The sequence below is a fragment of the Anopheles gambiae genome, chromosome 2 (assembly GCF_943734735.2).
Source record: "Anopheles gambiae chromosome 2, idAnoGambNW_F1_1, whole genome shotgun sequence".
NCBI lineage: Eukaryota > Metazoa > Arthropoda > Insecta > Diptera > Culicidae > Anopheles > Anopheles gambiae.
The window spans coordinates 104,350,650-104,367,530 of NC_064601.1; the positions used below are offsets into that span (position 1 = coordinate 104,350,650).

At 46.8% G+C, this 16,881-nt stretch overlaps 1 protein-coding gene across 1 annotated transcript in view; it reads left to right on the top strand.

Moving 5' to 3' along the window:
• LOC1277225 (uncharacterized) overlaps window positions 1-15,947 on the top strand; it is a 95,116-nt gene extending 79,169 nt beyond the window's left edge. The window contains exons 3-6 of the mRNA XM_061641568.1: window positions 4,538-4,747; window positions 5,002-5,231; window positions 9,883-11,417; window positions 11,536-15,947. Of these exons, the coding sequence (XP_061497552.1) occupies window positions 4,538-4,747; window positions 5,002-5,231; window positions 9,883-11,417; window positions 11,536-11,752 (2,192 nt within the window). The 3' untranslated portion in view covers window positions 11,753-15,947. The remainder of the gene's footprint in view (window positions 1-4,537; window positions 4,748-5,001; window positions 5,232-9,882; window positions 11,418-11,535) is intronic.
• The last annotated feature ends 934 nt before the right edge of the window (window positions 15,948-16,881 follow it).

A 16,881-nucleotide genomic window follows, 5' to 3' on the forward strand; every position in this document is an offset into this window, starting at 1 on the left:
AGTTAACATAGAGGATTACACTTCATATTTCATATCATTTAGAAGCAAGAGTACTGTGCTGAAAAGGCCGAACTGACCGGCACAAGAGCTTCGGGGAGGGGAGGTTGACCCGTCCTACGTACAGGTTCCGCCGACGGAAGCCTCTTGGCAAAGTTCTCACACTGGAAACTAGCGGGAGGAGATGAAGGTGCATATGGGTGTCTGAAACCGAGATAGCGCCCGCCAGAAGGTAAGGGTCTGCTCGGTGAGGGAGCTGGTGGTCAGTATCAGTGCTTACACATTCGTAAATACTTTAATCTCTCACAAAAAGGGGTTAATTAAAATATTCTCTCACACACCCACATCCGCACCAATGACTTGGTTCCACGCAGTTTAGGGATGATGAATTTTTACCTTCCCCATGTGGCGATTCATGGGGACGTTTTGAGTGTGTCTGTATGTGAAGAACGGAAAACGGAAACATTTAATAATGCAATGACCTTTTTCCATTCGCTATCGCTTTGTGGGTTTTCCTTGGCGGCCTGTGCCGATGCATATTCCTTGTACCGTGCAAGGTGCACAGAAACCATTTCCTTGGACCACTTTAAGAAACGCCTTTGCACATCTTGCACCTCGAGACAGGGAACAATAGCTCCGGGAGATTCGATGTATTGTAACTGTGCATTTTCCACTCACTAACTTTCAAACCCTTTCTTTGATGGCATGTGAAGGGGGGAGATATTCGGTACTCAAAGGCACTGGTTTGTGTGTTACTTAAAGCTTCTCCTAATTCCGCCACACGAGCAGGACGGAAGCGCAATGCGGAGTGCAATGGAAACTGCGCCACAAGTCAAGCGAAACTGAAGGGTTTTACGATTTTCCTTCCACTTTTCCCCCCTAATTTGCCCCCTTTTTTGGTGTGTGCAGTTTCTGCCACAAAAATGCAAACTTCTGTGCTGCTGTGCCCGTTGCCCGTTGTACATAATGCTGTTACAATTATTTTCCGAAAAGCGTGTTATGCAAATTAAAACGCTTCTGTGCTCTCTGTGTTCGCTTTTGGCAAACTGCATACAAAGCGCGCAGGACGGGTTGAGGTTGTGTGCAATCCTGATGCTTCTTAACTAGGGACTTAGCACACAAGCGCTTCTTACTCACTTGTACAGAGACGCACACACACTCACTCACCCACACGTACAGCTTCGCTTCTCGATTCGATGGGAATAAATTTGCCCAAAACCCGTGCAAGACACCGGTGGGGGCAAGGATTTTTGGGGCAAAGTAGCGAAAAACTTCCTATTTAATCATAATAACACTTGCCACCCCTCAGTCGCATTCCCGGCACCACTCCCGGACCCGTTGATTACCCATCATCATCGCCACAACGCCGCCATCATCGTTTGAAGCGTTTGCACTCGATGCACTGGTGAGAGCGTGTCTTGCCGTATCCGTCTTTTTAGCACCATGTCAGATCTGCTCATCGTCAGCGGGCATCGTTTAAGCGCCCGAACAACGGGGACCGCTTCTCACTTCCGTCGAGAGGAAAACTCGAGGTCTGTGTGTGTGTGTGTGCACTAAAAACTATCAAATCCGCTTCAGAAAGGTTTTGCACTCTGCTCATGTCGAGTTTTGCCACGCCGAAGATGAGTTAACACCTTCATGCAGCAGCGTCTTAGCAACATGGCAGCATGTCCTGAGGGGGCGGGTCGGATGAGTGAAGGTCTGTTGTTTTGAAGGAAGAATCAAAAAAGAAACTCTCGTGCATAGCACCAAACGATCGGCTGCAACGTTTTTTTTTTATGAAAAGCGTGTCTGAGAGTCCTTTGAATGTTAAGACGTAGGATAATTTTGGCGGACTTTTTGGGCAACTTTAGTGGCGATGTAATGCATTTGCAAGATCTTGTATACTATAAGAGTGAATGATTTTGTTACAAAATTAAGAGAAAGGGTAACATATGTCTTAGGAAAATAAAAGAAGTGTCTATTAACTTATTGCTTATTAACTTATATATTGTCGCAGTTAATAGAGTCACATTTTCTTGCTATTAGCATTGAATAGTAGTTTTTCATAAACCTTTTTTAATCATTATAAAGAAGTTTGATATATTAAACGGCAAGTGTTTAGTACTAAAAATGAACTCATTATTTATAATGTTTTTTTATCACCAAACATTACGCTCATCAGTGCAGCTGCAAACATTGTGCTTTTTCTTCTACTTTTCAATTTGAACCCATCACACGGGATGGATGTAGACGCGAACACAACACTCTTCACACAAACTCTCGCCACCCCATGGTGCCGAGGTTCAACGCACGGATAGACGGATATCCTTTTAACAAAAGCCAAAGTAGGTGGTTTAGTTTTCATCCACCTCGCCGGTGGATACAGCGTCTCGGGCGAGACGTTGCAAAGTACCCCAACCCTCCGTACCGAGCGCCGTCGTCCTGTGCCGCCAGGGTGCCACAACACGTATGTGTTACCGTGCCGCGCGGGACCAAAAGGAGACGACGCTAATCCGAATACCCAAAGACTCGAACCCTCTTAAGTTGGATGAGTGGAAATCTTTCATCCTTTATTTATAATACATTGTCTGCGGGTGTATGTGTGTCTAGGATCGAGGATTTTCTTCGGCTTACGTGGCGGGGAGATCCTGGGTACACGTACACGGATTCTGGTTTCGCACAAACAACCCAGCGTTGTCTTGCTTCACCTTTTTTCCCAATGTTCCCTCTTTTACTCTCTTTATCCCTTTCTTGTTTCGCGTTTTTTTTTCGTTCATCGCACGCACGCAAAACAGCCGCGATCATGCACTGTGCGGTTTTGGGCAGGACAATGACGGGGGGGACAGGATGAATCTTGAGCGCCAATCCCTGTCCCTGTGCGCCCGTAACAACAGAATCACTCAACGGGCCTAGTCCTAGACAAAACCTGGTCACACAAGAAAAAGGGGCAAAGGTGAGCTGGGATGAATATCGGATTTTTAAGAGTGTTTTTCCCGGCCACCATTTTTCCACCGTGCAGCCGGAGAGGTCACCGTGTGTTTTCCCGCATTAAACGGACAGGCTTAGTCCGTTTTTCCATCTTATCCTTGTCCCGGGCAAGTGGTAAGGAAAGATTTGCCTTGTTGGAAAATGGGGGAAAAGGCAGCCATTGGGTTAAAGAATGAAATAATCTCTCTCGAAGGATTATGGCCTGCGTTTGGAAGGTACACACCTGTATTTGGAGACCTTTGCCAGAGTGGAGGCGCTTTTGGTTTTTTGGAGAGAGGTTTGAGGTTGAATTGAGAAGTTTATCCTAAATTTTGGGTAACGTCAAAGCGGAAAACAAATTGTAGAGACGACTTTTTGATTGAACCTTCTATTTTGTTTGAATTACTCTCTAAAAATGAGTTTTTTTCCGCAGGAAGCTCTGATATTTTTAGAAAGCAAATTTTTAAAATCCTTATCAACTAAATCGTGTTCATGATTTTATGCTTACGTTTACAAATGTATGTCATGACTGTCTCTTCGAAAGGTAAATTGAGTGTTTTTTCCCCTATTCCTAAAAGCTCTCCGATTTTCTGCACCATCAGCTTCGATTTCGTGGCATCCTGTCGACGCTAGCTTTAAAAAATGATTCCCATCACACTGCGGCACTGCAACACATTGCTCTTTGCCCCGTGCATTTAGGAAATTTCACTCGCACCCCGTAAAATTGCCCTCCTGCTCCATCAGATAGTGCGATCGGCAGAGGAGGGGTGTGAGCAAAGTCCACCCATTTCATACCTGTCGGCGCCACGGTTGTCAAACACGCGCGAAAGCGGATTGACTGCCGTTCGACTTGTTTGACACCGGTGACGCTAAAAGGCGTCATCTTACCCGGCAAAGGGGATTTTCCGGCCTGCCAATTTTTAACACCATCCACTAGTACCATTTCCACCCACCGAGGGCGAAGGATCTTATCGCTCGCCGGAAGGATAAGAACGATTCTTTGGCTCTGTGTGTCTCAATCGAACGCCGAACGGGAAGCCACCAAAGGGAATCAAATTTAATGAAGAGATAATTTTTGCTCCCCCACTCCTCGACCGACCGTACGTCCCAAAATTCTTCCCCCGGGTTGGTTGGTATGTTGTATTGGCAAAATTCCTGTTAAAGTGATTTGCCCCCGCTTCGACAGACTTGCCGTGAAGGGCGGGGACGGTCGTGATGAAACGGTTTTAAAATGTTGACTTTATGATTTTTGAAATGGAATTAGCAAGCACCAGGGTGCCCCCGGTCGGAAAGCTGCTCTCGGTGGAAAACGGTTGATGGAATTTTCTCAATGAGGGATTAAAATTTCGCCCCCTTCCTGCTTGGCAAAAATCCCCCAAACTCTTTTCGATTGACGTTTCGGCCATCTTTGAGATTGAAGCCGCTTCACCGCCCAAACACCGTGAAGAAGGATGATTTCAACGGGAAGGCGAAAGATTATTGAAAGATTTTATCGACACGTCGCTGAGTGACATTCGTTGCGGCTCACCCGGAAATGGAAAGTTGCAAGTGAAAGTCTAATGGTTTTTTTTTCTTGGTTCTCTTCTTTCAGCTAAATCCTTACCGCTCCATTGCGTGGTTGAGTCCGTCAGTTCACTGCAGGCGACGCTCAACTTTGACACCCGCAGCCCCTGGAAGCGGCGGCCAAACATCGAAACCGACAGCTACGTCATCATACCAGCCGCGACGCCATTTTGTGATATCGTTACGACCGCGCTCCAGCGGCTCGGCTACTCCACTGAGATCTCCAATGCAGCCCGAGGTAAGTGTGGTGCCGAATTAAGTGGCAAGCAAATCGTTATCCGCACTGTGAGAGCATTCAAGATCTTGAGCGTTTTATTTCACAAACAGATAAGAAGTGATTCCTTTAGGAGATTGTTAAATTGTGTATTTTATGTTTAGAAAATAGATTTACTGATTGAACTTCATTTCTAATAGAAGATCTTCAATTCTTTGTTTTTTAAAAATATTATCTTTTCATCCTACAACAAATCTTTTATTTCCACCCTCGTGCAGGTTCCATCTCGATCAAAAACTGGAAGTCCCTCTCGCTCGATGCCATCTCGGACAATCCGCTCGTGTCGGTCAGCGACATACTCGGCGAGCTGACCTCGGTCGTGACGCTGAAGATAACGATCCTGCGCAACAAACCGTCCCAGCTGGCCGAAATCAAGGATAAACTGTTGAAGCTGCTGATTCTCCAGTCGCACGCACTGCTCCGATCGACCGGCTGTCCACTGGATGAGGTAAGCGGTTTTAACCACCCTTCCCCCGTATCATAAAGTTCCCTAGCGGAAGAAAATGATTCCCAAAACCACAGCAAACGATGGCCACCCACGGTTGGCATTCCTTGAGGGTAAATTCCTTGAGCAAATATTTATTCTACAACAGCTGAATGCCATCTCAGAAAGAAGTGGTTCACTTTCACTTGCCATTGTAGAGGGCTGCAGGGCTGAATAACATTTGACATGGTTTTTATCCCCTTTCCCTTCCACTGGTTGCGAAGAACAGCGCTCAGTTGAGCTCACCGTAAAGCATGGGGAATTTTAAACGTAAAGGTTAATTCTAATTAAATTATTCCTTTTTTGAAACACTTGCTCTTTCCATCGCAGGCGCTTAGACGTTAAGAAGTAGTCAGAATACGATTTCTATTTGCTATAAGGTGTCCCAGGATTGATGCTGCCACCTTCGGGCGCTAGTTGAAAGATGTTAAACAGTGGCTAAAGTCACACAAATGCTTTTAACTGCCGCTCACTGTGGTATTCGTATTTTCATTCCATCTGCATAGCAGCTAATGAATTTTGATTAAAATTGATGCGAATGTAACTCACATCACTTCTACCATCAGAATCATTCAAGTGCGCTATACAGAGTACATCATTAATACGTTGCTGTTTACATAAAGCAGTTCGGTTTCGAGGGGAAAGCATTAATTGCTACTTTAAAACAGCTTTGCTTAACCAAACTCCAAATCACTAGCATCGTGTTTTTTGCATTAACTAGAATAACAATTCTGACTCAGTTTTCAGCCACGAATGACAGATTTTCAAGCAAATCATCGGTACTGTTCAGTTCAATAGACTGTGTCAAAGACTTTCAATATTTGGAAAAAATTGATCTGTTTTGACATAGCTACAAAATAATGATCATTATATTTCATAATAAAAAGATTTTGTCAGTAAGCAATCCATATAATTTAATGAATTGTATTTTTTAAATAAGTCGGTTGTTTACTGGTTTAATTAATATTTTTAAAGAGTATTTAAGCTCATACATCCTATGAAGTCAAATTTGTTATGCTTATTGCATACTTATAGGCGTATTGTTCAAGCATCTTTTGAAGCCTAATTGTTAAGAGTTGTAGTCAATCTTTTATAGAACTCGTTTTAAAGTTTTAAAAATTACTAAACATCTGACAACGAATCGTCCAAAGATATTTAATTTTCCATCTTTTATAACGTGACACGTAATAAAGGCTTATCGCGAGAAAATTGTCTATCCATTTTTCCTCGACAATGACCAGATTTGCCGATCTTATCTCGTTTATCAAACCATTAATTAACTCCCCAAGTTGACGCCCTATCAGTGGGCAGATAAAACATACATTTCGTAGCATTCTACCATCAGCCGTCCAACTGCGAGCCTATCAGACGCGCTGTCCAAAAACATTATCTGCCCAACATACAACAACAACGACCTCAAGGGGGTACGTAACCTCTTCCACCCATCCTCGCACGATTGTTCGCACAGCAATCTCTACACATAAAAACCTAGCGATTGAAGTACCTGTCATAAAAAAACAACCCGTTGCGTTGTGCTTGAGGAAATCAATCAGAGGGCACGATTGGCCCGGTTACTGCTACCGGCACTCACACACCGTGATTTGTTGCTCTGATTTTTACGCACACACACACACACGCGCGGGATTTTATGTTTTATTGGGGTAATTGAAATCAATCATAAGCCACCGAACGAAATGGGGAGGGCTCCTTTACTATCCTCGCGTAAGGGAAGAATACCCTCACAGTGATCGATTTTATGATACTACTACTGCCATGCGAACCAGTCTTCTCGACTGTGCTGTTTGTTGACGGTGCTTCACTTTTTTATGGTACCTAACGAGTGTCTTAATCATAAGTTTTCCGGATTTTCCAATGCGGCACAACCGGATGCAGAGTTCCCGATTGGCAGCAGGCACCGCACCGCTTGTTTGACTGAGTCGTCTGCCTGGCGAGCGCCAAGAGACGATTTATCCACATCCGTCTTAAAACAGCTCGGAGCGAGAGTAGCCGAAGACTGAGGCGAACGATAAGTCTTGATCCGATTTGATACTGACGACCGATTTCAAACACACGCACACACATACACACACACACACACTCAAGCAACTGGAGGTCGCACGGGTTCAAGATATGTTTCACAGAATTAAGATTGAATTCCGAACGATTATAAGTTTGCACGTAATCTCTTACTGAGGGGTGGGTGAAATTAAAATTAATATCGTTTCTTAATGATAATGGTTACTGAAGCACACACATACACACACTCTCACATGTACACCATGCTTAACATTTGCATACCGATACCCCGGCTTAAAAGGCGTAGGGCGGTGTGCTTCGTTCTTCCCCCCCAGAAAAGGTCGCAAGCAACGCTCTGCGCTGCCGTGTTCGTGCAGCACACTTACAAGCATGAGAACATGGCCCACCGTCGTGAGCTTGAAAATAGCGGATTTGCAGAAAATGGCGCAAATACGTATTATAGAGCTGAAGCAGGAGTGGGCAGGGTAGGAAAGGCAAGCAAAAGGACGAAGGATCTCGTCTCGGCGGGTTTTCTATCAGACAAACAAATAAGAAGTATTAAGTATAAGAATTTATCCCAATCGCTACACATGGGATGAGGCCGCCGTCCAAGTGTGTCTTGAAGAAGTACAGTGATGGACATAGTTGTGGCGCTATGTTGAATTCAATGGCATGAGCTATTTAGGAAGTTCGAATTATTTTGAAATAATGAAATATTTATATCAAAAAACTTTTGCTTTCCTAATTTATTAAGGAAACATATTTATAGAATTGTTGGAAATTGAAGGTTTCAAATCTCTATAACAACCCTGCGTAACGTTTGTACCGTACTGTATTGCCGACATTCTCTAGCGGAGAGGCTTTTAACAGCGGATCAGGCCCACTTGCCTCTACAGTTGCTTCTCCTCCTCCTCCACAGCTTCAACACCCAACACGATATCCCAACAGATAAACACATCTTCAGCGCCATGGACAAAAGCAGCAGCAACCGTTCTTGATATCCAGCTCGCCCGGGTGTTTGTTTGTCCGCGCACGTGTGTGTGTGTTGTAGGTGAATCCTTGCGTGTTGTGTTCAGAAATTTCTTAAGCGCAAACCGGAATTGGCAAGCGATCCTTAATACCGACCTGCTTGCCCTCGTTTCGTCGCTAAACAGCCCCTGGTCCTTCTCCGCCGGATCTTCTGGATGGCTTATAATACATCAGACACTTGAAATCTTCCTGCCACCGGTTAAGCCTTTCCAGCTTGCCAGTGCCGTTCGCGCCAACTTCGCCCAGCCCGAAGCAAAAACGGGGCGAGGGGAGGGCGGGGGGGGGGAGGGCTGAGGGGCAAATTCAGATCCCGAATCCACCAGGATCACCGCCCGAGCAAGCGTTGTGTGGGCATGTGCACGGCGAACGTCTTTAAGATATCGCAAACGATGGCGATGATGGTGTCGAGGGGATTGCGGAGCAGAGTCCCATTCGAACCGGCATTGTGGCCATGGGCAGGGGAAGGGGGAGAGGGAGTGAAAGCTTTTCATGAAAAACAAATCTATTTATTATGAGCGACCCGGCGAGTGGCTGGCGGGAAGGATGAACGGCGAGTCAAGCGAGCACGAGAAGGTGAATAGATTTAGGATTTAACTCTTCCAATAGGTGCTTGAACTTTTCAAACATTGTACGGCGAAACTCGAGTATCTTTGGGCGAAACTTTAGACTCGCAATACAGAAATAGAGATCTGATTATCTTATTAAAATAACAAATGCTTATATTGAGCCATAATCACTTACGAAACGTTCCACTTTTAGAGGAGACGCATATCTTGTCCAAGACATTTGAAAGCATCCTCACGAGTGCGTCTATTGGAAATGCTTCGTGCTTTGAGGTTAAGGCTTTCTTGGAAAGGTATAAAAACTAACAAGACGATAGCGCAAGAAACTCACACAAAGGTTTGATACCAAACAACTGAGCTTTGAGGTAACGCATTCTACGCTAGATTCCATATTGACCTACCCCAGTGCATTTGGTTGCATTGCTGGCCCGCTTGAAGCGATCACGGCCACAGAGCCATTGAGAGCGGTAATTGTCGGCATGATAAGATAATTTTAAAATCAGTCCTTCTCCCCCCACACTCGGCTCTCACCGCCTTTCTTCGCTAGTTTTACGATTTAGCAAAAATACGACCCTTTTTACGCGGGGTTGAAGAGTACTCGTTTGTACCGATTAGGCACTCGAGCGTTGTGTTGATACAGTAATGCGGATATGGAATCGCTGCGTGTCGGTACCGCTCGATGCCGCCGATGTTTATGGCTCAAGATCAGCGTAAATATTATCCAACGCTTACAATCGGCACACCAGGCGGTGCGTTACGGTTGAAAAAGGTGGAAATAGAAGGCGCAAAGTCATACAAACAGCTATTTTTACACCTTACACCTACGCCATACGTGCCACTAGTGAAGCCGCTGAACACACCTGAACACCCCAACTACACCAACCGGGTCGGCTAATCCTAGCAAGTGGCACAGATTAGCACACGCCAGCTAATCCCTTGTCCCGCAAAACTAATCTACTGTGAACTCACACTCACTCTCTCTCTCTCTCCCTTCGTTTGCTTTGCAGATAACGCTATCGCAAATATGCCGCAGCCCGCTGCAGAACACGTTCCCGTTCACGCCCGAGATCACGGACGAGACGCGGCGCAACTTCGACCAGTGGTGGAGCAACCAGCTGGCGCCGCAGCCGAACCCGATCGCCCACAAGATACTGCCGTTCGCGAACCCGCAGCCGAGCGATCATCTCGACTTCTCCGCCCACGGCTTTCCGAGCCTGCACGGGGTGAAGCGGGACGCGGCCGGCTCGCTGCTGGCCGGCGACGGCGGGGCAGCGGCAGCAGCGGCGGCAGCGGCCGCCGCCGCCGCCGTCGCCCACCACACCAACCAGCACCACAACCTGGTGGTGCATCCGGCCCTCCAGACCGTCCACTCGCAGTACCCGAACCAGAAGACGCGCATGCGCACCAGCTTCGATCCGGAGATGGAGCTGCCGAAGCTGCAGCGCTGGTTCCAGGAGAACCCGCACCCCTCCCGCCAGCAGATCCAGTCGTACGTGGTGCAGCTGAACTCGCTCGAGTCGCGCCGCGGCCGCAAGCCGCTCGACGTCAACAACGTGGTGTACTGGTTTAAGAATGCGCGGGCGGCCCAGAAGCGGGCCGAGATGCGCCAGGGCATGACGAACGGGTTCGGCACGCCGGGCATGATGCTGTCCCAGGCGGACTACATGAAAAGCTCGCCCAGCGCACCGTCCGAGGACATTGACAACCTGTCGCAGGACGAGATGGACGACGAGCTGGACCGGGCGATGTCGCCGCAGCTGCCGCTGTCGCTGACGATCCACGAGCGCAACCATCCGCTAACGCCGTCCGACACCCATCCGACACCGATCAAGCAGGAGCAGCACGGGGGATCGGCAAGTCCGCCGCCGTCACCCTCGCCCAATCACGAGCACAGCGCGGGCAACTCGAACGCAGCAGCTGGTGGTGCGGGTGGCAGCAGTAGCAGCAACGGTAACAGCGGAGTAGGTCTCAACGCGAGTGGTATCAGTCTCAACAACAACAACAACAACAACAGCAGTACGAACAACAACAACAACAACAACAATGGGAACAACGAATCGTCCGTCAACGATTCGACGCTAAACGATGAGCCGAAATCGAACTACTCGAACGAGCGCAGCAACTCGCCGCAGCGCTCGTCCCGTTCGCCCGCCTCCGAGGATCTCGACATGGACGAGCCGGACGTGAGCAACATGGACGACTATCGGTCGCCTTCGCCCGACTCCAAGCGCCAACTGCCCTTCCCGATGAACAACCCGATGCTGTCCCACTCGATCATGTACATGTCGCACTACATCCCGGCGATGCAGGGCGCGGCCGGGATGCATCTGAAGAGCGAGTTCGCCCCGGGCGGGCACGGTCCGCTCGGGCAGGGCGGCCTCAACCTGTCCTTCAACAGTGACGAGCGGCGGAAGCGCAATCGCACGTTCATCGATCCGGTTACCGAGGTGCCGAAGCTGGAGCAGTGGTTCTCGATGAACACGCACCCATCGCACAACCTGATCCTGAAGTACACCGAGGATCTGAACCGAATGCCTTACCGGTAAGTTGACTACCACTGAACTACTGAACCAAGTCAAGGCTTGATCATTTTATTTACTAGCTGCATTTACATTAATCTTTTTTTCCCTGTTCCCTTTCCCCTGTTCTCTACCCCACAGCCAAAAGTTCCCCCGGCTGGAGAGCAAAAACGTGCAGTTCTGGTTCAAGAACCGGCGGGCCAAGTGCAAGCGGCTCAAGATGTCGCTGTACGATCCGGCCCAGCTAGCGAACCTGGGCGAGCAGGCGCATCTGGCCGCGCTGCACGATGCGCCACACCTGTCCGGGCTGCACGAAGCGTCGCAGATGCATCCGTTCCATCACGGCGATCGGGATTAAGTTGTGAGATTAAGGACGAGATCGTACACGAACCAAAGACGGAGCAAGATGTTTTGTTTGTTTGTTTTGGTGTAGGGAGTAGGTGGAAAAGTCAAAAGCCATTCCAGCGCTGCAGTGAAGCAACTGGTTGTACAGCAGCAACTAAGCAAAACGCAGTTCGTTTCCTAATCGTTAGACGTAAATAGCAACCCTTGTCGCTCGGACCGTGTCCGGGGTGGGTTTGGTAAAGTAGTACAAGCCATGCCAGTAGGTGTTAGATTTAATAATCAACGAATCAAAACGAATGCTAGAATGAATGGGATCACATTCCACTTCTATTTAATATGATTTCCCCCCCCCCCCCCTTCTTTTTACGGTTTCAACTGTTTCAGTTCCTTCGGGCAGTATGGAAGCGCTGGCCCATGCCGGCGAACACGCCTCACAAGCGTTTGAAATGTTTCGATGAAATATTTCAAACCAATGCACGCTGAGTTCACTGCGGGATTATTTCATTATGGGCTCATATTTCTAAGTCAAAGCGTGGGTTTCTTGGGACATACCCCAAAAGCCTCCCAAAACACAACTCCAACCACTATCGCGGGGTAAAAAGGTAATCGCGCAATAATTAACACAATAATGAATTCCCACTTCATGAAAAATTCACATCCCGCCACACGTGTTCGGCCACAGCGTTAAGCTCTTTTTCACCATCATCAGAATCTTGCGCCGCATTCAGTGCGTGCGTTCGGTGCTGCGCTGAGCCTACCTACTTGATCATTTTTATTCGCCCAGGCTGGGACAATTCCAACCCAACATTCATAATGCAAGCGGCGGTGGGGTTTTGTAATCGGGTTTGTAAGTGCAGGCAAAAATTACCACCGCCCGTCCGATACTGCCCCCGATCGCCTTTCATCCTACCGATCACCCGGGGTAAAGCTTTTTCTTTCCTGCTCCTGCTGCTGCTGCTGCTGGGAATTTTGTAATATTTTATGCTTCCAGCAGCTCCTTCCCTGTGTGCGTGTGAGAGTCTCTTTGTTGTGGTACCGAGTTGTTGAGTACCGAGTGGTGCATTTATGATCGGGTGTCCGAACAATTTGTGCGCTATTATCACGAGCTGGGTGCCGAATTGGGTGGGTCGACGTGGCATGGCAAGGAAGGGGCTGTGCATTACGCTCCTAATTATATAATTAAACCCAAAAACGGAATTGGCACATAACGCACGGTGCGCACACATTTTTGCACCGCGTGTAGCGAAAAGTGCAGCCCAAATGAAGGCGGGCAGCCCCACCATCCTAGACGCCCGCGCGCTCGCTTGTTTGACAATTTCATGAAAGAGCCCACCCAACAAAACAGGGGGAACAAGGGTGATACTTTCTGCTGCTGATTGATTTAATGATGGAAAGCAACACCAATCGACACACACGATGGTGGTGGTGGTGGTGGTGGGGAAATTATCCCATCGAAAACCTCCCCCGAATGGAGGCGCATGGTTGCGCTTGCACGAGCGGAGAGATTTTCCAGTTCAACAACAAAGCAACCGGGCTGCCGCTTTGGTTTTGTTGGCCGAACCGATTTCCCGCCCGTTTTTCGAAAGGGAGAGAAGGCGGCTTACAACATTCAACTCGTTGTTCGGCCGTTTCCCCCACGTTTGGACTGTGCGTTATGGGGCGTAAGTTGTGTACAATCCTTTCCATTTTTTTTTTAAATTATTTTCATTATTTTAACACACCACCACACCCACCCAAACTCCGCGCATTTGGTACGACCCCGTGTCGGGGGTTGCTTCACGCGAAAAAGCAACGCGCATCGTCTCCACTCGACACGAGGCTTTCAAAGCTCGCTCCAACGGCATCGCCACCCCCGTTTCCATCCCGTGGCATTATATTTATGATTATTTATTAATTAATAGGCGGAAAATAAACTCCCATTTTCGAACACGCCCCCCTCTCCCCCTCCCAATCTGCACCTCTTTTCCCCTAGCACGTGGAGCTACCACTTTGCCCGCAGGATATTGTGGCAGCTCTGGGTTCTATCAATCAGTGCGGATAATTTTGCGGTGCATTTCATTTTGATGATGCGGCCTACCAGCCCACCCGCTGGCAGAGTAAAACGGGGGTATAAACGTTTCCCCCCCCCCCCCCCCCATCCCGGGGTGGCTTATTATTTTCGACTGGAAGCACCAATCAATCAGCATTCGGGTATGAGAAGCGCTCGCTCGCACACACACACAGATGCGCTTAAAAACCGCGCGCTTATTACATTACAGCGGGTTATAATAATTTTAGCGATCACGAGCTCGTACGAGCCACCTGTTGTGGGGCTCGATGGGCCAACCACGACTTTTTTATTGAGTATATTTGTTGGTTGGGAAAAGGGCATTGAACACTAAATGATTTCATTCCATGGTGGTGGACTAGGTGGATGTTTGTTTTTGCTAAAAATTGTGTTACCAAATTGCAGCGACAGAGTATTCAGGACAACTAAACAAAAAAGCAAAAAAAAAACGATCTCCCATACCTTATCAAACGCTCAAATCGAGCTAACAAGCATGGTTTTATGTGTCTTTCATACCCTCCCTTTGCTTGTGGTATCCCCCTTTACCGCACCGCTTTGACGCGGTCACGCGGTGGCTCCCTTGGGTTTTGGGAGCAAATCCTCATCACATCAAAATAGGCTTACGCGGTTATTTCCCACCGGCATCACGCGGTGGTATCACGCTAATTGGAAAATTTGCTAATGTGAGAGTAATGGCTCCACGCGAAGGGGGGGGGGGTTGTCCAAATGGGGTGATAATGCAGCTTGCCCAGGGCCTTCCAGCCAATGGCGAGATCATGGCTCCCCAATTTAAGACTTTCCCAAAAGTAGTTGAACTCTATTTATTTCTTAGCTCATTGTGTAGTAAGTGCTCTTCGGTTTGCTGATTGCCAGTATGTTTAGAGAAAGAAACACTTTGGGAGCAACGAACGTATGTAAAACGCACGGTATTAAATACCTTTCACGTTAATTAATTCTTAAATTGTTTCCTACTTTCCCCTTTTCTGTTTGTTCGCACTCTCTTCTTCGTTGAAATGGCTTTTAGCAAATGTGTTTTATTTTTCTTTGTCTTTAGTTTGTGATTTATTTTATTCCTTGTTTTGACCCTTCTCTTCACACCGGTGTATAGTAGCGGTACGAACGGACGAAAATCAAATAATAGACAACCCTCTCGCCCGCCAAGCTGCGTGACGGCCGGGGAAGTGAGAGCGATAAATGTTTAGGTTAAGGGTACAACTGATACACGAAAAACAACATGCTAGTGATGATAGTGATGATCAAACACATTTCTGTAAATAGTACACTTAGTGGTAGGAAGGAAGGAAGTAAAAGCTGTTAAAGCATAAGCAAACAAGCAAGTAAAGAAAGACAAACCGAATAGGCTCAATTCAGATACGAAGCAACGTAGTTGTTAAGATTTAGCGCAAGTTTAATAAAATAAAAAAAGTATCACCAGAGACACCACCACCAGCACACACACACACACACTGTAAAATTGGGAAACGTTTTTTCTCACCTTCTCACCACACACACATAAGCACGTAAATTTTACACAGCAAAATGCACACACATACACACCTTACACTAAGGACACAAAATTCACTACTTAGCTTGTAGGGAGAGAAGTTAAAACATAAATAAACAAGCCCCTAAAAACATGCAAAAACATTGTTCCACTGCTGCCAGTGCCAGTATCTCAAAGTAACTTTACTATCAAAAACCATTCGTAAGCATAATAAGGGCCACGTGGGGCCACTCGGGGCCCGTGTAGTACGATACTAATACAATTGATAGCAACTCGATTATCGCATCTCGTAAGCAGATCAAAACACAGAGCGGAGCAAAAGCACATTTTAAGCATATATTCTAATAAAATAAAACCCAAAAGCCCCCAAAACAGTTCCACTAAACGTTTAGCAAGCATTAAGATGACGATGAATGAGGCCATAGACGAGGAGGAGCGGATGCTTTGCAACTGGGTAAGGCGATCGCTTGGAGACAGTTTAAAGCAAGGGAAGGCGGAAGAAAAAGAATACATAATTTAAACAAACTCATTCCAACGCGTTGTAAAGAATCGAACCGAATAGAACAAGAAATTAAATACGTAAAACCTTTACTTCAAACAAACAGCTGTATGAATGCAAGAAATATAAAAACCATACATGAATTACATCAAAACAAATCGAAATAATCTCTTATAAAATGATGACAACTTCATGAAGATATGTTTTTTTGGTTGTGTACATCTTTTCCTTACCTGAAACATTAACAACATCTCCATTACCCCGTATCTATCCCCTGTTGCCTTTTCATTGTACGGGTGAAAAAAAACGCCCCACGAGAACAACAGTCTAGCGATTGTTATTTGGAAAAGATTATAAATTTCTGCACTGATTGCAACCGCTTGAATGTGAGGATAATTTTCATTGTTCAGCATTTTTCTAACAGTCCCTGTCTAATAAGGGAGATAGGGGGAAAAAAGGTCACCGGATTTTAACCCTCAGTGTGTATGAGTGTGTGAGTGTGTGCGTTTTTTTTTTTTGGTCTTCCTCGGGCTGAGTGACTAAGAATAGAGGGGCCTCTCTAATCTCTTCTCTATTCCATCTTTGCTCTCGCCGGTGAGCGCTCGTCGTAGACATTTCCGTTGCCTTGACGCTCCGTATCCCCTCGAAAGTGCGTGCATACTGTTGCTACGGTAACGCGTACATGCAAAATACACCCCGAAAAAGAATCACCCTCATGCTGAAATGACCCGCCGAGAAAACGAGGGAAAGTATGCAACACAACAGTTTAAGGCCGGTTTAACATTCCACCGAGTACAGAAATTGGATTGACTTGTTTTGTGAGTGTGGTAAAAGATCGGAAAGGAAAAAACGCATCTCTCCTTTCCCGACCCCAAAAGGTAAACACGGCTTTCTAGCACACGTTCAATTGCGCCCCATGGAAGGGAGTTTTGAACAATGATAATAAAAACATTCACACCGCAGTTAATTACAATTACACGTAATTCTTCCTTCGGACGTGATTCAACCATAAGCCCAGGGAAAGAAGATATAAGATTGTATTCTTAGTATGTTTGTGTATATGTGTGTGTGTGTGTGTGTGTATAAAAAGGA